At 43.7% G+C, this 26,169-nt stretch overlaps 1 protein-coding gene across 3 annotated transcripts in view; it reads right to left on the minus strand.

Annotated features, from left to right (window-relative positions):
* Positions 1-8,808, minus strand: part of atp13a2 (ATPase cation transporting 13A2) — a 100,997-nt gene extending 92,189 nt beyond the window's left edge. For 2 of the 3 annotated variants that reach the window (XM_060852331.1, XM_060852330.1), the window contains exon 1: positions 8,735-8,808. In XM_060852331.1, the coding sequence (XP_060708314.1) occupies positions 8,735-8,744 (10 nt within the window). In that variant the 5' untranslated portion in view covers positions 8,745-8,808. Of the gene's footprint in view, positions 1-8,217; positions 8,540-8,734 lie in introns of those variants that run through there. The other variant, XM_060852332.1, reaches the window with a different exon arrangement.
* Between the last annotated feature and the right edge of the window lie 17,361 nt (positions 8,809-26,169).

Below are 26,169 nucleotides of genomic sequence, written 5' to 3' on the forward strand. Positions count from 1 at the left end.
TGGAATATTGCTTGCAATTCTGGTCTCCTTCCTATTGGACAGATGCTGTGAAACTTGAAACAGTTCTGAAAAGATTTACAAGGATGTTGCCAGGGTGGAGGATCTGAACTATAGGGAGAGGTGGAATAGGGTAGGGCCGTTTTCCCTGGAGCGGAGGATGAGGGGTGACTTTATAAAAGGTTTATAAAATCATAAGGGACATGGATAGGGGAAATAGACAAAGTCTCTTCCCTGTGGTGGAAGAGTCCAGAACTAGAGGGCATAGTTTAGAGTGAGAAGGGGAAAATATAAAAGGGACCAAAGGGGTGCTTTTTTCATGCAAAGGGTCATGCATGTATACAATGAGCTACCAAATGATGTGGTGGAGGCTAGTACCATTACTGTATTTAAAAGGCAGCTAGATGGTTATAAGAATAGGAAGAGTTGAGAGAGATATGGGCCAAGTGCTGGGACTAGATTAGGTCAGGACATCTGGTCTGCATGGATGAGTTGGACTGAAGGGTCTGTGTCCATGCTGTACATCTTTATGACTCTTTGACAACGTCGAAGTAATTAGAGGATGCTCAATGGACCAGGATTGGAAGCTGAAAATGTGTTGCTGGAAAAGCGCAGCAGGTCAGGCAGCATCCAAGGAACAGGAGATTCGACGTTTCGGGCATAAGCCATTCTTCAGGAAGAGCAGGTATCTATCAGAGAATTAGGAGCTAGAAGAGATTACAATCCACAGGAAAGTAGATGCATCCGCAGAGCTGTTTCAGAAGGGAATTTTACAAAATTGACCCAGGTAAGAGTAGAGTATTCCATCATATCCAGACTTGTGCCTTGAGCAAAGTGGACAGGCATTGAAGAGTCAGGAAGTTACCCAGCACAGAATTTCAAGCCTTGGAGATGCTCTTGAAGCCACAGTACTTAATCAGCTAGACCGGTTCAGTTCCAGGTCAATGATAATATTCAAGATAAAGGAAGGAATTTGACAAGAGACAGAAATTTTAAAACTGAAATACTCCATAATGGTAGACTACGGAGGCCAGCAACTATAGGCTGAGTGAAGGAGACTTGATGTTAATAAACTCATGGCCAACAGAATTTGGAATGAACCAAGCTGTAATGCTTCTATCGGGAAAAAAGTGAGGACTGCAGATGCTGGAGATCAGAGCTGAAAAGGTGTTGCTGAAAAAGCGCAGCAGGTCAGACAGCATCCAAGGAGCAGGAGAATCGACATTTCGGGCATGAGCCCTTCTTCAAGAATGAGGAGAGTGTTCTTGGACTAAGGGGGAAAGGACCGTTTCGAGGTATGCAGAGATGAGTTCTGTGGGGCAGGAGCAGGCTGAGACAATGGGTTGGCCGGGACAGTCAGGTTTGTGGATTTTGGGCAGGAGGTAGAAACGGGCGGTGCGGGGCTGTGGGACTATGAGGTTGGAGGCGGTGGATGGGAGATCCCCTGAGGTGATGAGGTTATGGATGGTCTGGGAGATGATGGTTTGGTGGTGGGAGGTAGGGTCATGGTCAAGGGGGCAGTAGGAGGAGGTGTCTGCGAGCTGGCGTTTAGCCTCAGCGGTGTAATGGTCGGTGCGCCAAACTACAACCGCGCCTCCCTTGTCTGCCGGTTTGATAGTGAAGTTGGGGTTGGAACGGAGGGAGTGGAGGGCTGCACGTTCCGAGGGTGAGAGGTTAGAGTGGGTGAGAGAGGTGGAGAGGTTGAGGTGGTTAATGTCGTGGCGGCAGTTGGCTACGAAGAGAGAGGGCAGGTAAGAGACCAGCACAGGGTGTCCAGGTGGATGGGGTGTGTTGGAGGCGGGAGAAGGGGTCGTCAGAGGGTGGGAGAGAATCCTGGTTGAAGAAGTAGGCGCGGAGGCGAAAAAATTGTTTGATGTCTCCCCGCGTGTTGAACTCGTTAATCCGAGAGCCTAGGAGAATGAAGGCGAGGCCTCTGCCGAGGACTAATCTTTCATCCTCAGAGAGGGGGAGGTCTGGAGAGGTGGTGAAAACACGGCAGGGCTGGGAGCTAGGACCTGGTGTGGGGCTAGGCGTGGGGACGGAGACACATACGGCGTGGTTTTTGTGCAAGTGTGTGATGTTACTGGGGCGGATGTGGCTATGCGATGGCAACCCCGGGGGAGGAAGTGGCTGTGGCGACGGCAGAAACGGTGTTGTTCCCGATAACCATGGACCCCGTGGAGGCCACGAATCTATCGGTGTGGTCTTCCTGGCGATCGCGGTGGCCGCGAATCTGTCAGCGATGGTCTTCCTGTCGATCGTGGAGGCGGTTGTCTGGACGGCGATAGCAGAGGCTGCAAGGTCAGTGGGGGCTGAAGTGACGTCATGGTTCGCAGCGGTGGTTGCTGCCACGGGCGCAGCAGCGGCCTGGTGGTTTATGGTGCCAGAGTGATTTCGGAGGCCGATGGAAGAATCTGGAACAGTTGAGGAATCCAGAGTGTGGGGGGTAAGTACATGAAAGTTTTTGGTACTTACTGTCTTTAATTTCCGATATGGCTGGGAAGAACTGTTTGTTTAGTGTATGGATTCTTCTGTGGATGAAGAATAGTAGAGGTCCTTTACAGGTCTGTGAGAGTGTTATCCTGAGTTGGGCTAGGGCTAATTGCAGGGAATGTAGGTAGCGGCGCATGGCTGCAAGCGTGAAACGGAGGATCCGGAGGGAGGTCTGTTGCTGGAAGCTTCGGATTTGTTGTAGTTACTGGTTGTCCTGGTTGGGTCCAAATTTTGTTGGTCTGAATGTAGTCCAGAGTCCATGCGGGGTCAGTCGGTTCTGTTGGCAGGTGCTGAGGAAGGAGATGTGGCTGTGGTAGCGAGTCTGTTTGAGGACGTGGCTGAAGAGCTTCAGGGTAGAGGATATGACCTGGGATGTGCAGTGAGAGAGGGACTCACTGAAATCCTTTTGTTGACTCTCCTCATTCCTAAAGAAGGGCTCATGCCCAAAACATCGTTTCTCCTGCTCCTTGGATGCTGCCTGACCTGCTGCGCTTTTCCAGCAACACATTTTCAGCTCTGATCTCCAGCATCTACAGTCCTCACTTTCTCCTAGAAGATTTTAACCTACTGCAAATCCTCTTACAAGGATGCCTTCCTTGAAGAAGCTCTCTTCCTCCCTCTACAAGGATTTCAGTGAATCCCTCTCTCACTGCACACCCCAGGTCATCTCCTCTGCCCTGAAGCTCTTCAGCCACGTTCTCGAACAGACTCGCTACCACAGCCACATGTCCTTCCTCAGCACCTGCCTACGGAACCGACTGACCCCGAACGGACTCCGGACTATGTTCAGACCAACAAAATTTGGACCCAACCAGGACAACCAGTAACTACAACAAATCCGAAGCCTCCAGCAACAGACCTCCCTCCACGCTTGCAGCCATGCGCCGCTACCTACATTCCCTGCAATTAGCCCTAGCCCAGCTCAGGATAACACTCCCACAGACCTGCAAAGGACCTCTACTGTTCTTCATCCACAGAAGAATCCATACACTAAACATCTTCCCAGCCATATCGGAAATTAAAGACAGTAAGTACCAAAAACTTTCATGTACTTACCCCCACACTCTGGGTTCCTCAACTGTTCCAGAATCTTCTATCGGCCTCCGAAATCACTCTGGCGCCATAAACCACCAGGCCGCTGCAGCGCCCGTGGCAGCAACCGCCGCCGCAAACCATGACATCACTTCCGCCCCCACCGACCTTGCAGCCTCTGCGCTCACCGCCCAGACAACCGCCACCACGATCGCCAGGAGGACCATCGCCGACAGATCCGCAGCCTCCGTGGGTCCATGGCTATCGGGAACAACACAGTTTCTGCCGTCGCCACAGCCACTTCCGCCCCTAGTGACATCATTCACCTGCACAACGACCACGTCACATGCGTCTCCGCCCACACGCCAATGTCCGTCACCACGCCTAACCCCACGCCAATCTGTCACCATGCCGAACCCCACCCCTGCCCCGATTCCCGCCCCCACACTTAACCCTGCCCCCACTCCCAGCTCCAGCCCCACACCAGGTCCTAGCTCCCACCCCTGCTGTGTTTTCACCATCCCTCCAGAACTACCCCTCTCTGGGGATGAAAGATCAGTCCTCGGCAGAGGCCTCACCTTCATTCCCGTGCGCTCTTGGATTAACGAGTTCAACACGCGGCGAGACATTGAACAATTCTTCCGCCGCCTTCACCTCCGCGCTTACTTCTTCAACCAGGATTCTCTCCCACCCTCTGACGATCCCTTCTCCCGCCTCCAATACACCCCATCCTGGCCTCTTACCTGCCCTCGATCTCTTCATAGCCAACTGCCGCCGTGACATTAACCACCTCAACCTCTCCACCTCTCTCACCCACTCCAACCTCTCACCCTCGGAACGTGCAGCCCTCCACTCCCTCCATTCCAACCCAACCTCACTATCAAACCGGCAGACAAGGGAGGCGCGGTAGTAGTTTGGAGCACCGACTATTACACCGCTGAGGCTAAACGCCAGTTCATGGACACCTCCTCCTACTGCCCCCTTGACCATGACCCCACCTCCCACTACCAAACCATCATTTCCCAGACCATCCATAACCTCATCACCTCAGGGGATCTCCCATCCACCATCTCCACCCTCACAGTCCCACAACCCCGCACCACCCGTTTCTACCTCCTGCCCAAAATCCACAAACCTGACTGTCCCGGCCAACCCATTGTCTCAGCCTGCTCCTGCCCCACCAAACTCATCTCTGCATACCTCGACACGGTCCTGTCCCCCTCAGTCCAAGAACACTCTCCTCATTCCTGAAGAAGGGCTCATGCCCGAAACGTCGATTCTCCTGCTCCTTGGATGCTGTCTGACCTGCTGTGCTTTTCCAGCAACACATTTTCAGTTGTAATGCTTCTATCGTCCGGGCTTTGGGAACACTCAGTTCAATTCTTATATTGTTACAACACAGACACTTTCCTCAAGTACAAGTGTCCCCGAAATATGGTTCAGTAATCTAGTGTCCAATTTCAGAACAGTTTTGCATTGAGTCCTCTACATTCTGTAAAATATAGCTGAGTAATCAAGAACAGCAGCTCAGTTTCAATTGACACTCAACACAGCCCAGGCAGTAAAGGAATAAAAAATGTCTTTCACCTATAACCAAACAAATCTCTGGATCAATAATAACAAATTTGTTTTACTATTCCTCTGTTCATTCATGGGATGAGGGCATCACTGGCTAGGCAGCATTTATTACCCATCCCTAATTGCCCAGAAGCCAGTTAAGTATCAACCGCCAGAGTCACGTGTAGGTCAGACTAGGTAAGGATGGCAGCTTCCTTCCCTGAAGGACATTAGTGATCCAGACGGGACAATGGATTCATGGTCATCATGAGACTCTTAATTACAGACGTTTTCTTTATTGAATTCAAATTCCAATGTCTGCCACGGCAGGAGTCGAACCGAAGTCCCTACAACATTATCCGGTTTTCCGGATTAACAGTCTAGCGATACCACTAGGCCATTGTCTCCCCCTAAGATCAGTATTACAGAACATTATATATTGAAACCATCATTCCTGCATTCTATTTTCTGTGTTTACAGAAATATAACAGCCCTCAACAGTGTGGTTACCAGACTTAAGAATATGGGTACTGGGACATTAATCAGAGAAAAAAAAACAGACTTTCCTCAAGTACAAGTGTCCCTGAAATATGGTGTAGTAATCGAGTGTCCAATTTCAGAGCAGTTTTACACTGAGTCCTCTATAATCTGCAAAATATGTTACCATGTTGTGCGACATCCTAAATTTGTTGTTGAAAAATTGTTCAAATCATCAATAACAAACATATAAACAACAGTATAAGCAGAGCAACAGGGTCTTCATTTTAAAAAATAATTTGCTACTCATGAAACATTGGGGATGAAACACTGCTGCAGATTAGCAAGTAGAGGCATGTTGAGAAAGAAGCTGAAAACACAACATGCAAACATTGTGCCCTTGCAATAACACTAGCGTACAGCAAGATTTCCCTGGGGTGAGGGAGTCCAGAACTAGAGGGCATAGGTTTAGGGTGAGAGGGGACAGATATAAAAGAGTCCTGATGAAGGGCTTTTGCCCGAAACGTCAATTTTCCTACTCCTTGGATGCTGCCTGACCTGCTGTGCTTTTCCAGCACCACTCTAACCTAGATAGAAAAGAGACCTAAGGGTCAATTTTTTCCACACAGAGGGTTGTACGTGTATGGAATGAGCTGCCAGAGTTGCTGGTGGACGCTGATACAATTGCAACATTTGAAAGGCATCTGGATGGATATATGAATAGCAAGGGTCAGAGGGACATGGGCCAAGCGCTGGCAAACAGGACTAGATTAGGTTGGGATATCTGGTCATCATGGACAAGTTGGACCGAAGGGTCTGTTTCCATACTGTACATCTCTATGACTATGTTAGATAAAGAAGGCTCCCTCATTTTACCCAGCTCCAAATGCTCTTTAAAAGTACAACCTAAATGATAAGGAACAAAACTGCTAACTCTACACCATTTATCAATAGACACAGCATACGTCCTTGCTGTTATTCTCAAGATCTCAGGACAACCACTGTTCCCAACAGTCACAATCAATCCTTGATTGAAGTGTAACATTCCAATCATCCTACTTATTTGACAGAAAGACAAAATGCAACTATTTTCATGGATGAGAATGGAATTAGCAAGGTCAGCATTTATCACCTCTCCCAATTGTTCCCAGTAGATGGCAATGAGTTAACTGGATCAGTTTGTGTGGTGTAGTCACTGTGTTGACAGGGCAAGATTCCAGACTTTAGACAATGATTCTACAAATTTCCAAATAACAATCGACTGACCCAGGTATATATCAGATCTGCAGACAGATGCAGGCACAGCAGTTTTGGATAACATTCAACGATTCACTGCTCCACCTTGACAAATAATTGAAAGTCATAATTTTCCAGATCAATTAAAATGTTCTACTAGTAATAAGTTTTAACATAAATAAACATCCCATGTTGCTTCACACAAGGGAGTCAACTAAAAGCTCATTCAAAAAAGACTTAGCAGAAGCTCTTTGATGCAAAAAGGCTAGCAAAGCAGCATTTCAGAAAGGTTTTTTTATTCAAATGGGTATCATAGACAAATGCAAACAACTGTTGCCCACTCAAATAGAATGGAGTAGCTTGCTAAACTAGTTCAGATTAAAAGGCAACTACATCATTGTTGGTCTGGAGTCTGACCAAATTGAGTAAGGACACCAAACTTTCATCCCTGAAGATAATAATGAACCAGATGCACTTTTAACCACAATCTGGTAATTTCCTGGTGCCATTTTGATTTTTTCCAAACTTTATTCATTACTGAACTTAGATTTGCTAGCCGTCATAATAGGATTTGAACACACATCTCTGGATCATTAAACCAGCATTTAGTGTACTAGTTTAGAAACATATCCACTATGTTTCAAATACCCCTCACACCCCCAGAGACCTAATGCAATTTTCCACAAGGAAAGAAGGAATTAGAGAATGCCAAGAGATTTCCAAATTGGAAAATGTAGAAAACAGGCTTAAAATAAGATTGAACAAATTGGAGGAACTTGCAAAGCAATAGTGGAAAGAGGAAGTTAAGACTTAAAGGCAAGGATATTGAATTCAGTGCAATGCAGGAAAGGATGCAAGTAGAAATTGGCAAGGGCTGCAATACAGTCAAATTTAATGCAAGATGAAATGTGGATTTTTCATTCACTCAAACAGATTAATTTAAACCTCTGTTAATGGATAACACACTCCAAAAGATAAAAATTATGTTGCTAAATTTATGATAAATACTGTGGAAGAAAGCAACTAAGATAGTATCACACAGTGTCATGCACAGATAAATAGCTCTGATCTCTAATAGTCTTGTACAAGCTTATCTACTCTTGATACCCTTGAATTGGAAAAACAATTCCATAGAATACAGACAGTCCACATTACAATAAGTATAATTACAGACTTCTGTTCAGTTGTCTAGTACCAATGTTCAGACACAACTTAATCAGCATTGCAAAAACAATGGATAGACTAGAAAGTTGACTTCAAAAGTTACAAGTTCAGTATTCATCAGTGAATAGCACCAAACATGGATTCAGCAAAAGATCCAAACCACACATATACTTAACAGAGCATAATTATTCATCTTAGTTGTCACACATTATCACTTAGATCAAAACAAAATAAACTTCAAAGCAAGAACTGAATCAGTACCTTGTCAAGAATTACCTCTTCAACACACATCTCAGTCACATTCCCAAATTCCTCTCTCGCTCAATCCCATCCCTTCTCATTCAGATCCTTTTGGATATTTAAAGATAATTAAAAGATGCTGTATAATACCGACTTGCTCCAGCCCGTGAGGCACGGGTTCCAGATAACTAACGAATGGACTGACTGTTACATCCCTGCCAGCGAACCTGACAGGAGCAATTCGGCGACAACAAACACCCATCAGTGCACCCGTTTTGCTGACAGGGTGGTGGTGGTGGTCGCCTGCTGCAGTGTGGGCTGGTTTCAATCCATCACTGCAGCTTCTCCCCTGTGTGTTCCTCAGGAGGCTCCGGGGCGGGGAGCTGGTGATGGGGAACCAAACAAGATGCCGGACCATTCACTGAAGCAGCATCGCCGGCCCCTACTGATAGCCCTGAGGCCTCCACGCTGCGCTCTGTCCCTTGTTGCCCCTGTCCCACCGCCTCACCTGGGAACGTATCCACCCCCGCTCTCTCACCTGAACTCATCTTACACCGGCCGCCTCCACCGCCCTCTCATCGCGCTCGCCCAAAGCCGCGCCGTGCCTCACGTCATCACGCAAACGCGCGTCGCCGGGCAGACTGCGCATGGACGCCCTTTGCAAAGGCCGCTGGGACTTGTAGTCTTCCCTGTAGAATTCGGCGAGAGTGTAGAATTGAGAGTGTGGTGCTGGAAAAGCAGCGTCCGAGGAGCCGGAAAACTGGCGTTTCGTGCAAAAGCCCTTCATCAGGAATTGTAGAATTGTCCACTCAAACCAGGAGCAGAAAAATGGCGTCTAGCTTTTCCATAGAATCCCTATTGTGGTGAATGAGGCCATTTGGCCCATTCAAAAAGCATTCCACCCCACTAACCCTGCATTTTCTATGGCTAATGCACCTAGACTGCACAGTACACAAAATTTAGCATAGCCTATGCACCTAACCAACATCTTTAGACTGTGTGAGGACTGCTGCTTCACTGTACCAGGAACCCAGGTTTAACCAGAGCATCCAGCACATATCCACATAGACACAGGGAGAATGTGCAAAGTCCACACAGTTTCCTGAGGCTGGAATTGAACCTGGGTGCTTGGTACAGTGAAGTAGCAGTGTTAACCACTGAGAGACTATGCTAATTGTGGCAGATCCTTTATCTCAATACCACACTCCCAGTTTCTTTCCATAACCTTTGATGCCTTTAAAATCGAGGAATGTATCTGTATCTTCCTTAAATTCAATGTAGTAAGCAAAATTCCACATGCTCTATCTCTGGCAGGTTGTATATATATTTTTAACCAAACATTTTGGCACACCTCTGGATCAAGTGGAACTTGAACTCAGGCCTCCCAACTCAGAGTTAGGACCACTGCTATTGCACAACAAAAGCCATTCATGAAAGACTATTTATCAATAATGTCTCCCCAACACTTCAACTCCAGTACATAATTTCAGCACTACTATTTCTCAACTGAGGGGCAACGTTTTCATGCAAAGGATGGTACGTGTATGGAATGAGCTGCCAGAGGAAGTTGTGGAGGCTAGTACAATTGCAACATTTAAAAGGCATCTAGATTGGTATACGAATAGGAAGGGTTTGGAGGGAAATGGGCCAGGTGCTGGCAGCTGGGACGAGATTGGGTTGGGATATCTGGTGGGCATGGACAAGTTGGATCGAAGGGTCTGTTTCCATGCTGTACATCTTTATGACTCTGTGATCATCACATTGAATTGTCAGTAACTCATTCACACAGAACTGTAATCCTCAAAAACAACACATGCAGCAACAGACAACGTTTTGTCAGACTGTTTCAAAATAATTTACAGCACCTGTAGTATTTTTGAGGAGTATCAGCTAATATAGGGAACACATCAGCCAATTTATGTCCAATGACCAACAACTTGCACTTTATTATAATTAAAAATGTCAAGAAATGTCATAGCATTATGAAAGAAAATAGGTGTCTGACCCATAGGTGGCCATAAGTCTACTCTCACACATTAGAGGAATCCAACTGGTGACTTGGAAACCCAGGCAAAGGAAAAGATTAAGAAGGATATTCATACAACACTAAAATATCCTTTGATGATGTTGTCAAAGGACAACATTCAGCTAAGAGCAAAAGATATAAGACAAAAGTAGGCCATTCATCTTAGTGAGTCAGCCCTGCCATTTGATGAGATCATGGCTGATCTGATAATCCACATTTCCACTTTCCTGCCTTTTTCTCCCGACTTGATCCTTTTACTGATTAAAAAGCTGTATTTTTCAAACTTGGCTATGCTTAACTGTTCGGCTTTCATCAGGGCAGTGCTGAGAGATGATATAGGTTCTATGGAGCATGAGGTTGAATCTATTTGGGTGGAAATTAGGCATTCCAAGAAGAAGTCATTGTCAGATGTAGTGTCTAGGCCACCAAATAATAACATCACATTGGGTTGGGCAATAAACAAGGAAATAACTAATGCCTGCAAAAATGGTACAACTATTATCAAAGGGGATTTAAACTGCATGTAGATTGGTCAAACCAGCTTGGTCAGAACCAGCCTTGAGGAGGAATTCGTTGAGTGGATCTAAGATAGTTTTCTTGAATAGCATGTGATGGAACCGATTAGGGAGGAATGATTTGGAGGTGCCGGTGTTGGACTGGGGTGTACAAAGTTAAAAATCACACCAAACCAGGTTATAGTCCAACAGGTTTTATTGGAAGCACTAGCTTTTGGAGCGCCGCTCCTTCATCAGGTGGTTGTGGAGGACACAACTCTAAGACACAGAATTTATAGCAAAAATTTACAGTGTGATATAACTGAAATTATACATTGAAAAGTACCTTGATTGTTTGTTGAGTCTTTCATCTGTTCGAATACCATGATAGTCTCACTTCGTTCATATGCAAATCACAAAACCTTTTTTAAAAAGTTACATTCTCAGGTTGACTGTAACAACTGGAGTCAGCCAGATAATATGTTGAAGGTGTTAGCCCTCTGTGTTCCCTGCCTGTACCAGTCAGTTTAAACTGATTCTAATCTAAAAAGTGAGTTAACAGAGTCTTACATGGATTCATGCAGTTTTTGAACAAAGTACAATGTAACTCTGCAAGTACAAATTCATCCCACAAATGTATATGTAAATGTGTGCATGTGAGTTTGTATGTGTGTCTGTCTGTCTGTGGTGGGGGGTTGTGAGTGTGAGAGACAGTGTATGTGTGTGTGTGTGAGTATAAAGTGTCTAAGTCTGTGAGAGGGTGCATGTGTGAGTATGTGTGTCTGTAGAAGTGCGAGTGTGTGTGTGTCTGAGGTGGAGGGTTGTGAGTGTCTGAGAGGGAGAGTGTATATGTGTGTATGAGTGTAAAGTGGTCTGAGTCTGTGAGAAGATGCATTGTGTGAGTGTGGGAGTGTGTGTCTGTGTGCGTATCTGCATATACGTGTGTGTGTGTGTGTGTGTGTATATGGTGGTCACCTGTAGTGTGACATGAACCCAAGGTCCCAGTTGAGGACCTCCCTACGGGTACGGAGCTTAGCTATCAGCCTCTGCTCGGCCACTTTTCGCTGCTGCCTGTCCCGAAGTCCGCCTTGGAGGATGGTCACCCAAGGTATGAGATTGAATGTCCTGGACCGCTGAAGTGCTCCCCAGCTGGGAGGGAACACTCCTGTCTGTTGATTGTTGTGCCGTGCCCATTCATCTGTTGCCATAGACTTTGTTCGGTTTCCCCAATGTACCATGCCTCAGGACATCCTTGCCTGCAGCGTATAAGACAGACAACGTTGGCTGAGTCACATGAGTACCTGCCACATACATGGTGGGAGGTGTCCCCACATGTAATGGTGGTATCTATGTCCACATTCTGACACGTCTTGTAGTGCCTACCGTGACAGGGTTGAATGGAGTTGTCCTGAAAGCCAGGCAGTTTGCTACAAACAATGATGTGTTTGAGGTTTGGTGGTTATTTAAAGGCGAGCAGTGGAAGTGTGGGGAAGGTCTTGGTGAGGTGCTCATCCTCATTGATAATGTGTTGCAGGTCACGAAGAACATGGCGTAGTTTTTCAGCTCCTGGGAAGTACTGGGTACTGGACAATGAAGGGTACCTTGTCGGTTGCAGCACGTGGCTGTCTCCTGAGGAGGTCATTACGGTTCCTTGCTGTGGCACGTCAGAACTGGCGGTCGATGAGTTGAGCATCGTACCCCGTTCTTGTGAGGGAATCCCTGAGTACTTCCAGGTTCCCGCCACGTTCCTCCTCATCTGAACAGATCTAGTGTACGCGTAGGGCTTGTCCATGGGAGATGGCTGCTTTAATATGTTTTGGGTGGAAGCCGGAGAAGTGTAGCATTGTGAGGTTGTCTGTGGTTTTGCAGTAGCGTGTAGTGCTGAGGTGTCCATCCATGATAGAGATGCATGTGTTCAAGAATGAGACAGGTGAGTTTGATGGTGGGATGAAACTTGTTGATATCACTGTATAGTTTTATCAGTGACTCCTCGCCACGGGTCCAGAGGAAGAAAATGTCATCAATGTACTTGGTGTATAATGTTGATTGGAGGTCCTGTGTAGAGAAGAAGTCTTGTTCGAACCTGTGCATGAAGATGTTGGCATATTGGAGTGCAAATTTGGTCCCTTTGGCTGTTCCATGTGTCTGCATGAAGAACTGGTTATCAAAAATGAAGACTTTGTGATCAAGGATAAAGCGGATGAGTTGTAGACGGTGTTTGGAGATTGGCAGTTGTTGGTGTTGAGTACTGAGGCTGTTGCTATGATATCATCATTGTGGGGATGATGGTGTAGAGTGCTGAAACGTCCATTGTGATGAGGAATGTTCCCAGTTCAACTGGTCCATGGATGCTGAGTTTCTGTACGAAATCTGTAGTGTCGCGATAGAAGCTTGGGGGATCCCCTGTACAATGGGTTTCAAGATGCCTTCAAAATAGCCGGAGAGATTCTCACACAGAGTCCCATTGCCTGATACGATGGGACATCCTGGTGTATTGGCTTTGTGTATCTTTGGAAGGCAGTAGAAATTGCCTACACGAGAAGTACGTGGGATGAGGGCGCGTAGGGAACTCTGAAGGACTGGATCCAAAGTCCTTATCAATGTGTTTAATTCACGGGTATGTTCTTTGGTTGGATCCGCTGGTAGTTGCCTGTAGTGTTCCTGGTTGTTCAGTTGTCGATATACTTCCTTGCAGTAATCTGTTCTTTTCTGAATGACAATGACTCCTCCTTTATCTGCTGGTTTGATGACAATGTTGTGATTGGTTTTGAGAGCCTGTATGGCATTGCGCTGTGAACGGGTGATGTTTTGCTCTACATTGTGGGTATGGCTGATGAATCTGGCATTTCTATATTTCCTGACAGTTTAAGCATACATGTTGAGCCCAGGGCAGCAGCCCTCCGGTGAGGTCCAAGTTGACACCTTCTTTGGTTGCTCCTCTACAGATCCCTGTGATGACTGTTCCAGTTCATCAGTGGGCTTGTTGGAATCACTGCTGGCACCTTGAAAGAATTCCTGGAGTCTCATTCGTCTGACGAACTCCTCTGTGTCTGCTGCAAGAACCAAGGGGTCCATTTTGGTAGTGGGGCAGAAGTTGAGACCTCTGCTTAGGCTGTCAATGTTTTCCGGTCAAAGGGTGTGGTCCGATAAGTTGATAATCGACTTCCCCTCAGTGATAATGTTATCCGCTGTAGTGCCACGGTGGCCTTTGCTACTACTGGTGAGAATGCCAAGTTTCTCCAGTTTTTTGTTCTCGGTGTGCATGTACGTGGTGTAGTTTTGTCGGCCTTGTCTGTTTGGCAATGTCGCGTAATTGTACTGCTGTATCCTAAGCGCAGGATGAGAGTGTGGACTCCATCTGAATTTCAAGGTTGTGGCACCTGCTTTGGAGTTGATGCACGAGATGATTGAGGAGTTTGTGAGAGGTGTAGTGGCAAAGTTTCTCTGTGTAGTCTGTGTTGTAGGTCGACTTGAGTGGGTTCATGATCCGTAATCCTTTTGGGATCTTTCCTGCTTGCCTGCATTTCTGTAGAAACTTGATGCCTGTGTTGATATGTGCAATCTTTTTGGAGATCCTCTCCACTTTAAGCCAGCAGTTAGAGGTGTTGATAGTAGTCATGATTTGGAGGTGCCAGTGTTGGACTGGGGTATATAAAGTTAAAAATCACACAACACCAGATTATAGTCCAACAGGAAGGAAGCTCTCCTAGATCTGCTCCCAAATCATCAGACAGGAATAATTAATGACCTCATAGTCAGGGATCCTCTTGGAAGGAGTTAAATCACAAGCTTTCAGGGCACAGCCCCTTCATTAGGTGACTCCGAAAGTTTGTGATTTCAAATAAACCTGTTGGACTATAATCTGGTGTCGTGTGACTTCTGACTTTGACACATTTGACTAGTAATGTCCAGCATGTGTTCTGTGTGAATGCCTCATATTCAAAACTTCCAATGGCATTATGATAAGTCACATTGTGAGCAACATGGATAAATAGATCAAATTACGAATTACAAAGATAGATTGTGGCAGACAATGTCTGGAATGAGAGTAAGGTGGAGGCAGGTTCAATCGAGACAAATGGAAATTAAATTGCTACTTGAAAGGGAAACGATGTGCGGGGTTAACAGGGAGAAATTGGGAGAATGGCACTAAATGAATTGTTCGGTTAGAAAACCAATGCAGTCATTCTGTCATGTGACAATTCTGTGGTTCTGTTTCCGTCTCCATAGATGCTTCCAGGTCTACTGGGCTTTTCCAGCATTTTCTGTTTTTGTGTCAGATTTCCAGTATCTGAAAGTCTATTGTTTTTAATAAAAAGTGACTACTCAAAAATACCAATCAGAATTTTGAAACATAAAGTTCTCTGAAAATATTTGCATTTTAACATTAAAATCAAATTAATTTTAAATATAATTATGTATAATTAATATATTCTGAATCAAAGTAAAGGAAAACTGAAATCACGTGTCAATTTTAAACAGACTTCCCAGAATTAACACTCCACATTAAACATTTCCATTCCAAATTAGGGAAATGTATCCTCTGACTCTCGTGATAATGCAACAGCTCACACATATATTGTGTCTTTAATGTAAAAAATGGATACAGACAGTTTACTATAGAGTTATCAAATAAAATTTGATACTGAGCCAGCTAAGGAAGTGGTCAACTATCTATACTTCCATAGTTGTCAGTGTTTAGGTTCACAAAACCCTTTCTTTATGTTTGTAGTTCGGAATTGCTGAATAGAGTTAACCCATCTACCTTCGTGTTCCTGCCAGGCATAAATCATCCACCACACCCTAGTTTGTACACCCACATAGACACACACTTTCAGTGAAGCAGAGCAGCAGTTAGAGTGGAGAAAGGTCAGAATGAATTTCAAAATGAACTCACAAATTACTGGTTGTCAGAGGCACGCAATGAAACTTGTCAGGACTCTGACAACAACGTAACACCATTTCTGAAATAAAAAAAAGGAGAAAGACTAAGACAGGTTAGCTGAGTACATACTCACACACATGGGGCTACAGTTTCAAAGCCACTAAAGTGAGTCTGAGGTGTCTGTTAATTACAGAATATTCAAATGTCTATCTTCAGATCAAAAGTAAGTTTGAAATTCGGAATGGGTTTGAATGTTTGGCTGCTGAACATTCAACTGTTTATAAATAATTCAAAACATTTCTAAAGAGTTCCACAGTTTTTGGCTTATGTTGTCTTTACTGACTCTTTGTTACAGCAAAGAGTCAGTTACTATCCAATTCTAACTCCACAGCCCTCTATTCTGTTCAAATGTGTATCATTTTTCTTTTAAAATATGCAATTTTCTCTGTCTCAACCACTCCCTATAGAAATGTTCCGTATTCCGACAACATTCTATATAAAGAAATTTCTCCGACTCTCCTGCCTGTTTTATGATAATATTTTTTACCCTCACAACAATAACAGCAACTTATATTTGTATAATACATTTAACTCTCGAGATTAAGACCAGACAGCAACACCAAAAATCACAGCATGACTCACATAGGGAATCTTCAAGCGGTCAGAATTAGAGGGAGGCAGATCCATTGGATGGTTGTGGGGGTGGAGAGAATTACAGTGGGTAGGGATGAATCATAGAATCCATACAGTGAGAAAGCAGGCCGTTTGGCCCATCAAGTCCCCATAAAGAGCTTCCCACCCACACCTGGACCCTACCTTATCCCTGTAACCCTGCATTTGCCATGGCTAATCCTGCTGAGGTAGGGGATGTAAGTGGTTGGATTCACAGATGTGATCAGTGGGAGATAATGATTGACAATAGAACAGTGAGGAGTGGGAGTCAGGACTGGAGGTTGAGGTATTTGAGATGTGAGTCAGGGGCGACTATGACAGTGCATAATCCATAGTTTTAAGATAAGTAACTCTACAAATTGCCTACATTTAAAGTTTGAAGAATCTCGAAGCAGGTCTCACAAGAGACAATATCTCCCGCAATAGCAGATTACCCATAATTGCAGTTGATTTAACCTTTATTTAAATAGTATGTTTCCAAAACTAAAAATAGGCACATCAACATTTAAACTGAAAAGTCTAGATGAATTTGGATAGTGCAGATTAAATGTTTGAGATGAAAATGACCACATAGAAATCATAGGTTTAAGTGCATGGTCCAGCAGTCTTTATTATTTTTATAAAGAGAATTGTAATATTCTAAGAGTATTTCTATTGGAGCAGCAAAGACTAAGAAGAAATTTGACTGAAGTTTTGAAATATAGTTAAGGGGTTTAAATAAGTAAATAGTACTTTGTCTGTCTGGTTGAATAGCTAACGAAAAGTAATTCTCAGCCCCCAATGTCCTTGTAAACTACTGCTACAACCTTCCTTCCTGTATTTTAAAAATCACGTTATCTCTCAAATTCATTTTAAAATACGTTTAATTTTTTAAAAATCATTCATAGGATGTGGGTGGATATCACTACCCAGGCCAGAATTTATTGCCCTACCTAAAGGCCCATAGGCCAGTTAAAAGTCAACCATATTATTGTGGATCTGGAGACACATGTTGGCCAGACCAGGTAAGGATGGCAATTTGGAGGAAGTGAGGACTGCAGATGCTGGAGTTCAGAATCCAAGAGTGTGGTGCTGGAAAAGCACAGCCGGTCAGGCAGCATCCGAAGAGAAGGAGAATCAACGTTTCAAGAATAAGCCCTTCCTCTGGAGGCAATTTGCCTCCTACAGTCATCATAAGACCCTTAATTCCAATTTTTATTTTAATTCAAATTTCATCATCTGCTATGGTGAGATTTGAACCTGGGGCCCTGAAACATTCTGGAAACTCTATGCTCACATCCCTCAAACCAGGCTTCTGTCCTGTTGACACTGATGTCACCCAGCTCTACCCCATCGTCAACTCTTTTGAATCTTCCTCATTGCAGAAATATCAGACTGCTTACTTGAAGAGCAGAAATCCTCTTTGATTATTAGAAAAATTCAGCCGTTGTTTATCATCCTTACACCAAATTGCAGTCCCTAGCTATGGTCTCTATCCATCTCTTGCTGGCTGAGAATATTCACAATATCATATTTCACCCTGAGATTTTCCACCACCTTTCTGTTCCATCACGAAAACTGCCTTCAGGATTTCAATGAACTTTCCTCCTTTCTCAGTTCCTCATCCATGCTTTTCTTATTTGCTGATTCTACTATTACAGCCAACTTCTGTCTATCCTAGCACGTTTTATCTTCCATAAACGTGAGCTCATCTGAAATATTGCTGGGACTGGCTGAGTTCTACATTGTAATTCTAGATGTTTTCTGATTAGCCTGTTCAGAGTTGCTATTACACACCTCTAGAGCAGTAGGACCTCAACCTGGGATTCCTAGTTCTGAGATAGTGTCCCTATCACAGGACCACAAAAGCCCTTTCAGGGTTGAGCTGGGGACCTTTATATCTTCATTCGAATACATTCCCAAATTAGCTTTATCAGTTGATTGTGTTGTAATTCTATGGTAACTCCACAAGGATAGAGTGATTAGATTCCCTATAGTATGGAAACAGGTCCTTTAGCCCAACAAGTCCACGCCGAGCCTCCGAAGAGTAACCCGCCCAAACCCATTGCCCTACCCTATTTTTACCTCTGACTAATGCACCTAACACTTTGAGCAATCTAACATGGCCAATTCACCTGACCTGTACATCTTTGGATTGCAGGAGGAAACCAGAACACGCGGAGGAAACCCACGCAGACATGGAGAGAATGTGCAAACTCCACACAGACAGTTGCCCAAAGTGGGAATCAAAGCCAGGTCTCTGGCATGGTGAGGCAGCAGTACTAACCACTGAGCCAACATGCTTGGTGGCATGGTGTAAAGGTAACAATCTCTCCCTCAATGTCAGCAAAACTAAAGAGCTGATTATTGACTTCAGAAAGTAAGGAGGGCACAACTGGAACTTAGATGGAAATGGTCGAGAACATCAGGATCCTAGGAATAATGATCACCAACAATCTGTTCTGGATCACCCATGTTGATGTAATGTTCAAGAAGGCACAACAATGCCTCTTCTTCCTCAGGATGCTAAGAAAATGTCCATAAGGATCCTCATCAACTTTTACAGATACACCAGAGAAAGTATTCTATCCAGATACATCACGGCTTGGTACTGTAATTGCTTTGCCTAGGACCACAAGAAACTACAGAGAGTTGATAAGACAGGCCAGACCATTATGCATCCATTGAGTCCATTTATACAGTTGCTGCCTCGGAAAGGCCGCCAATATCATCAACGGCCCTTCCCACCCCAGTTATACTCTTCCAACCTCTTCCATCAGGCAGAAAGTACAAAAGCTTAAACACACATACCAACAAGTTTAAGAACAGCTTCTTCCATGTTGTTATTAGACGTCTGAATGGACCTCTCAAATTTCAAATCTAATGTTGATCTTGATTTTAATGCACCTTCTTTGCAGCCATAACTGTAAAAAAGCCTCACTCTTTTTAATCACCCTCTGATTCTTGTATGTTATGATCTCCCATTGCTGCACACAAAACAGAACTTTTCACTGTACCTAGATACGTGTGACAATAATGTATCAAATCAAATTAAATCAAGACTCTTGCGCACCCTCTGCTGGTTCAGTATGATATTTTGTATGCTCTTTGCTCGCTGACCTTTCAGAGAATTTTCTGAGAATCATCAAACAATGTACAGGATGTCATTGTATTCAGGCTGGTGCCAGATTTTCGAAAGGACCTATCTTTCCAATTGAAACTATCTATTCTAATCCAATTTCCTCCTCTTTCCTGATAGTTATATTTTTAAAACATGTATGCAATTAAATTTAGATTAAATTAGATTACTTACAGTGTGGAAACAGGCCCTTTGGCCCAACAAGTCCACACCAACCCGCCGAAGCGCAACCCACTCATACCCCTACATTTACCCCTTACCTAACACTATGGGCAATTTAGCATGGCCAATTCACCTACCCCACACATCTTTGGACTGTGGGAGGAAACCCATGCAGACACAGGGAGAACGTGCAAACTCCACACAGTCAGTCGCCTGAGTCGGGAATTGAACCCGGGTCTCAGGCGCTGTGAGGCAACAGTGCTAACCACTGTGCCACCGTGCCGCCCACAAAGCTATGGTAAAATATATTTTTGCTCAATAATTACTACTTTGAAGGCATTCCAAACTCAAGCACCACCTGAAGCTTCTAGGCCCCTATTTCCCATGTGTTCACAGGAATTGGCCAGCTCTGTGGAGTTCTTGAAGTCCGGATCAGGTTCAGTCAGTAGCTTCCTTCGGGTCGCAATTTTATTAATTCCTACAAGCTTCATTTTAAAAAATTCATTCACGGGATGAGGGCACCACTGGCCAGGCAGCATTTATAGCCTCTTCCTAACTGCCCATAGGGCAACTAAGAGTCAACCACATTGCTTTGGGTCTGGAGTCAGATGTAGACCAGACCAGGTAAGGATGGCAGTTCCTTTACAAAAGAATATTAGTGAACCAGATGGGTTTTTCCAACAACAGATTCATGGTTATCATCAGATTCTTAATTCCAGATTTTTTTATTGAATTCAAATTCCACCACAGATTTGATTTGAACCCAGGTCCGCACAACATTATTTGGGTCAACAGTCCAGTGATAATACCGCTAGGCCATCACCTCCCCTTAAGCATCTGTTAATATTTCCCAAAGTGCTGAACTGTACTCAGTGTTCTGCCAACTTCTTCAGTAAAATTCAGGAACTGCTTCCCCAGGAAGTTTATTAATCTGTTAAACCTGTAACATTGCAACATGACAGATGGTTTGGTGTCATAGTGGTCCACTACCATATCTCAGTTTGTCAAAAGATATTGACGCAAGAGTTGCTGGGTAGGATAACTCTTCCTGATGCTGAAAGTCAGGATCCCACAAGTGGTCAGGGGAATGACTTTTTCTCTTGATCCCCTTCTCTCCCATTTGCCTGAAAAATGTATTTCATCCTTTCAGTGTAGTTGGTCCAATCCTCCACACCCAAATCATTAGGTTCCAGTTTCCCAAACAGCTGCATTTTCCAATAACTCCTCATCACAGTCTTACAGGGTTTGTTGAAAGTCAAGACTGTTCTAAATGTTTCTTTACCCTTGTCACCAATATACTAACTCAGGAGTCCCGACTGGAAGGGAACATTGTTTATTCTTTGGTATATTGTCTATACCAAAATAGACCCACTACTCATGGTGTATGTAGGATGGTTCCTGCAGCTGAACATTAAGAAAAGGAGACAGTAAGGCAAAGAGGGGATGTGAGATAGCATTGGCAGACAATGTTAAGGATAAGTTAAAGAGATTCTGCAAAGATATTATGAGCAAGAGGGTAACTAGAGAGAGGGTATGGTCTCTTCAAGATAAAGGAAGTTGTCTTTCTGTTGAACCCCAGGAGATGGGAGAAATACTAAATGGTTATTTTGCGCCGATTTTTCCGTGAACAAAGAAACGGAGTCTAGAGAATGCAGAGAAACTTTGATGTTTTAAAAAACAGTTCACATTACAGAAGAGAAGGTTGGGGAGGTCTTAGAGAATATAAAGGTGGATAAATCTCCGGGACCTGATCTAATGTATCCCAGAACATTTTGGGAAGTAAGGGAGGAAATTGTGAGACCTCTTGCAGAAATATGTACATCATCTATAACTCCAGGTGAGGTGCCTGCTAACTGGCGTATGAAATAATTTTTTTATAGATTTCCTGAAGCCCATCACTATTCCATTCTTGTCCATATTCCTACCCAATGACCATTTAAATGCCCTTTAAACTTGGCGAGTCTACTACTGTTGCAGGCAGTGCATTCCACACCCCTACTACTCGCTGAGTAAAGAAACTATCTCTGACATCTGTCCTATATCTATCACCCCTTAATTTAAAGCTATGTCTCCTCGTGCTAGCCATCGCCATCCGAGGAAAAAGGTTCCCACTGTCCACCCTACCTAACCATCTGATTATCATATATGTCTCAATTAAGTCACCTCTCAACCTAGTTTCTAACAAACACAGCCTCAGGTCCCTCAGCCTTTCCTTGTAAGACCTTCCCTCCATACCAGGCATTCTCCTATAACTCTCCTTTCCAAAGCATCCACATCCTTCCTAAAATGCAGTGACGAGAACTATACTATGTGGCTGCACCAGAGTTTTGTACAGCTGCAGCATGATCTTATGGTTCTGAAACTCAAACCCTCTACCAATAAAAGCTAACACATCTTATGCCTTCTTAACAATCCTATCAACCTGGGTGGCAACTTACTGGGATCTATGTACCTGGACACTGAGATCTCTTTGCTCATGTACACTATCATTAACAAATGCTTAAGGGGAGGTGGTGGCCTAGTGTATTATCACTGGACTGTTGACCCAAATAATGTTGTGCGGACCTGGATTCAAATCACATCTGTGGTGGAATTTAAATTCAATAAAAAATCTGGAATTAAGAATCTGATGATAATCTTACCATTAGACTAGTACTCTGCAATTCCTGTTACTCCTTCCAAAGTGAAACACCTCACTCTTTTCCACATTAAACTCCATTTGCCACCTCTCAGCCCAGCTCTGCTGCTTATCTATGTCTCTCTGTAACCTACAACATCCTTCGTCACTATTCACAACTCTACCGACCTTAGTGTCATCCACAAATTTACTAACTCATCCTTCTATGCCCTAATCCAAGTCATTGATATAAATGACAAACAGCAGTGGCTGCAAAACAGATCCTTGTGGCATACCACTAGTAACTGAACTCCAGGATGAATATTTCCCATCAACGACCATCCTCTGTCTTCGTAGAGTTAGCCTATTTCTGATTCAAACCACTAAATCACCTTCAATCCAATGCCTCCATATTTTGTCCAATAGCCTACCATGGTGAACCTTATCAAACACCTTACTGAAATCCATACACACCACATCAGCAACTTTACCCTCACCCACCTGTTTGGTCTCCTTCACAAAGACCACAATAAGGTTTGTGAGGCTTAACCTACCCTTCACAAAACAGTGTGACTATCCCTAATCAAATTATTCCTTTCTAGATGGTTGTAAATCCTCTCTCTTATAACCTTTTCCAACACATTACCCACAAATGAAGAAAGGCTCACAGATCTATAATTTCCAGGGTTGTCTCTACTCCCCTTCTTGAACATGGGAACAACATTCCAACCTACTGGCACTATTCCTGTCGACAATGATGACATAAAGATCAAAGCAAAGGCTTGGCAATCTCCTCCCTACCGTCCCAGAGAATCCTAGGATAAATCCCATCTGGCCCAAGGAACATCTATATTTACACTTTCCAGAATTGCTAACACCTCCTCTTTATGCTCCTCAATCCCATCTAGTCTAGTAGCCTGTATCTCAGTATTCTCCTCCACCACATTGTCTTTTTCTAATGTGAATACTGATGAAAAGTATTCACTTAGTGCTTCCCCATCTTCTCTGACTCCATGCATAACTTGCCACTACTATCCTTAATTGGCCCCAATCTTATCTAGTCATTCTCTTATTCCTGATATACCTAAAGAAAGCATTAAGTCTTTCCTTGATCCTATCCACTAATGACTTCCCATGTCCCCTCCTGGCTCTTCTTAGCTTTCCCATTAGGTCTCTCCTGGCTCACCTGTAACTCTCAAGCGCCCTAACTGAGCCATCATGTCTCATCCTAATATAAGCCTTCTTCTTCCTGTTGACAAGAGATTCAACTTCCTTAGTAAACCACAGCTCCCGTGCCCGACAGCTTCCTCCTTATCTAACCGGTACATACTTATCAAGGACCCGCAGTAACTGGTCATTGTATCAGCTCCACATTTCAATTGTGCCCATCGCCTGCAGTTTCTTTCCCCAGCCCAAATCTTGCCTTTTTGCATTGTAATTGTCCTTCCTCCAGCTATAACTCTTGCCCTGCAGAATATACCTATCCGTTTCTATCACGAAAGTAAACATGACCGAATTGTGGTCACTATCACCAAAAGTGCTCACCAACTCCAAATCTAACACCTGGAATAAGAAAGGTTTAGAGGGATATGGACCTAGAACAGGCAGGTGGAACTGGTTTAGTTTAGGATTATGTTCAGCATGGACTGTTTGGACCAAAGGGTCTGTTTGTGTGCTATATGTCTCTATAACTTGATAAGAACAAGCCATTATCTTGTTTCCTCCACTTTAAACTTTCTAACCTCATCACTGACCTCCATCTCTTATCCTCTCTAATTAAGGCTGAACCAAAATGTTTGCAATTTTTATAGTAATGTTCAACCCTGAACTAAGCTCCTGACCCTATACCTATCTCATAAAGACTGCCAATTTCCACTTAGAGTCATAGAGTCATAGAGATGTACAGCATGGAAACAGACCCTTCGGTCCAACCTGTCCATGCCGAACAGACATCCCAACCCAATCTAGTCCCACCTGCCAGCATCATCAACATCATTCTCTTTCATCTGTATCTCAGTTCATATTCTATTGTAACATTTGTCTGGTCACTCCATGCAAGACCATCAATCCACTTCTGACTGTTTCCTGTCCACCATCCTCTGTAAATGTGACCTGAACCAAGATTCAACCATCTTAGTAACCATCCAATAAATGACGATCAAAGGATCACCCTATGGCCTTGCTCCCTGAGGATGTAACCTTCTCCATTGCTGCAAGTCCAACTCCAACATCTTAGTAACAACTTACACTTTCTCTGTTGGATTGAAATGCAGTTACATACAAATGTTCATCCTGACCTGCTATAGTCATGACACCTTTCCCATGAGACACACACAGGTACTGCAAGCTGCCTTCGCACAAGAACTTCAGAAAAGACACATTACAGGCTAGACTGTTGCCTTGTGAATTCAGAACACATTCACTCATCATGTCTTCTGTCACCAGGCTCCACACTCCAGGATTTATTCATGAAGTCCATCTACTTCTCTCTCCTCCAACATGATCCAGCCTGAACCAATCTCTTTGGCAAAGCTTTCAATTCGGCCCTAATATTCCCTTTTTTTGGTTGTATCCATTTGATTCATGTTCTGTGAAGTACATTGGAGTGTTTTATAGCATTAATGGTATTGTATAATTTAAGGTGACAATAATTGTTCTAGATCAGTTAAAGGACAACAGGAAAGTTATTCTACTTCTGATTTATTTATTTTTGACTTAATTGGCTATTCACTGGTTCCTATCATCCTCACTAATTGTAATGTTGTTGAAAACTAGAAAAATCAGATCCAACCACCTGTCATAGGTCAATAAGCTACGTGGTATAAACAATGACTGCAGATACGGGAAACCAGATTCTGGATCAGTGGTGCTGGAAGAGCACAGCAGTTCAGGCAGCATACGAGGAGCAGTAAAATTGACATTTTGGGCAAAAGCCCTTCATCAGGAATATGAAGGGCTTTTGCCAGAAACATCGATTTTACCGCTCCTCAGATGCTGCCTGAACTGCTGTGCTCTTCCAGCACCACTAATCCACAATAAGCTACTTGGCCATTTCTATTCCATTTCCTTCGTGGACCTCTGGTTATCCTTGCACTCTCCTACACAGTAAGTCATAAAACTCACGTTTACACAGTGCCTTTCACAAACACGTCTCATTGTATTTGAAATATTTTGAGATGTTTTCAAGTGATTCAGTCACAGAATCATAGTGTTGCAGCACAAAAACAGACCACCCTTCCCAACAAATCTCTATTCTTTTTCATATTCCACAGCTATTCCCACTCTCCTGCTTATCTCCTATCTCCTTTAATAATTATCTTCGAGTTAAGATCCCTTTGAAGGAATTTCGTAACTTTGCACAATGAATGTGTTTTGAAATGCAATAAGCATTGTTCTATCATTCCACCAAATGACTGAGGTATCAAGTTCTTCTTCCTTCTGTTATTATTATGTCTCCCTTCAACTCAACCCATTCACAGATTGAACCTACATTCAGCACTAGAACAGAGTTAACAATCAGGCTACATCCAGTTTCTCATAACTAAAATCCACAGATCTTTAAAAAAACACTGGGTTTAGTGTGTTTTTGTGACATTACTGCAATGTTTTGGAAGTGCTGGTGTTGGACTGGGATGGACAAAGATAAAAATCGCACAACATCAGGTTATAATCCAACAGCTTTATTTGGAAACACAAGCTTTTGAAGCGCTGCTCCTTCATCAGGTGGTTGAGGAGTATAAGATCATAAGACACAGAAGTTACGTTTTTCCTACAAATTATGTGTCTTATGATCTTATACTCCACAACCCATCTGATGAAGAAGCAGCGCTTTAAAAGCTAGTGTTTCCAAATAAACCTGTTGGATTATAACCTGGTGTTGTGTGATTTTTAACTTACTGTAATGTGACATTATCACCACAAGATGGTGTGTTACACTGAAACTCAAGGATTATGGAGATTCCAATTGACTGTTTCATGCTTCAGAATTAATGTGATCCC

The sequence above is a fragment of the Hemiscyllium ocellatum genome, chromosome 37, assembly GCF_020745735.1.
Source record: "Hemiscyllium ocellatum isolate sHemOce1 chromosome 37, sHemOce1.pat.X.cur, whole genome shotgun sequence".
In the NCBI taxonomy this organism is placed as follows: domain Eukaryota; kingdom Metazoa; phylum Chordata; class Chondrichthyes; order Orectolobiformes; family Hemiscylliidae; genus Hemiscyllium; species Hemiscyllium ocellatum.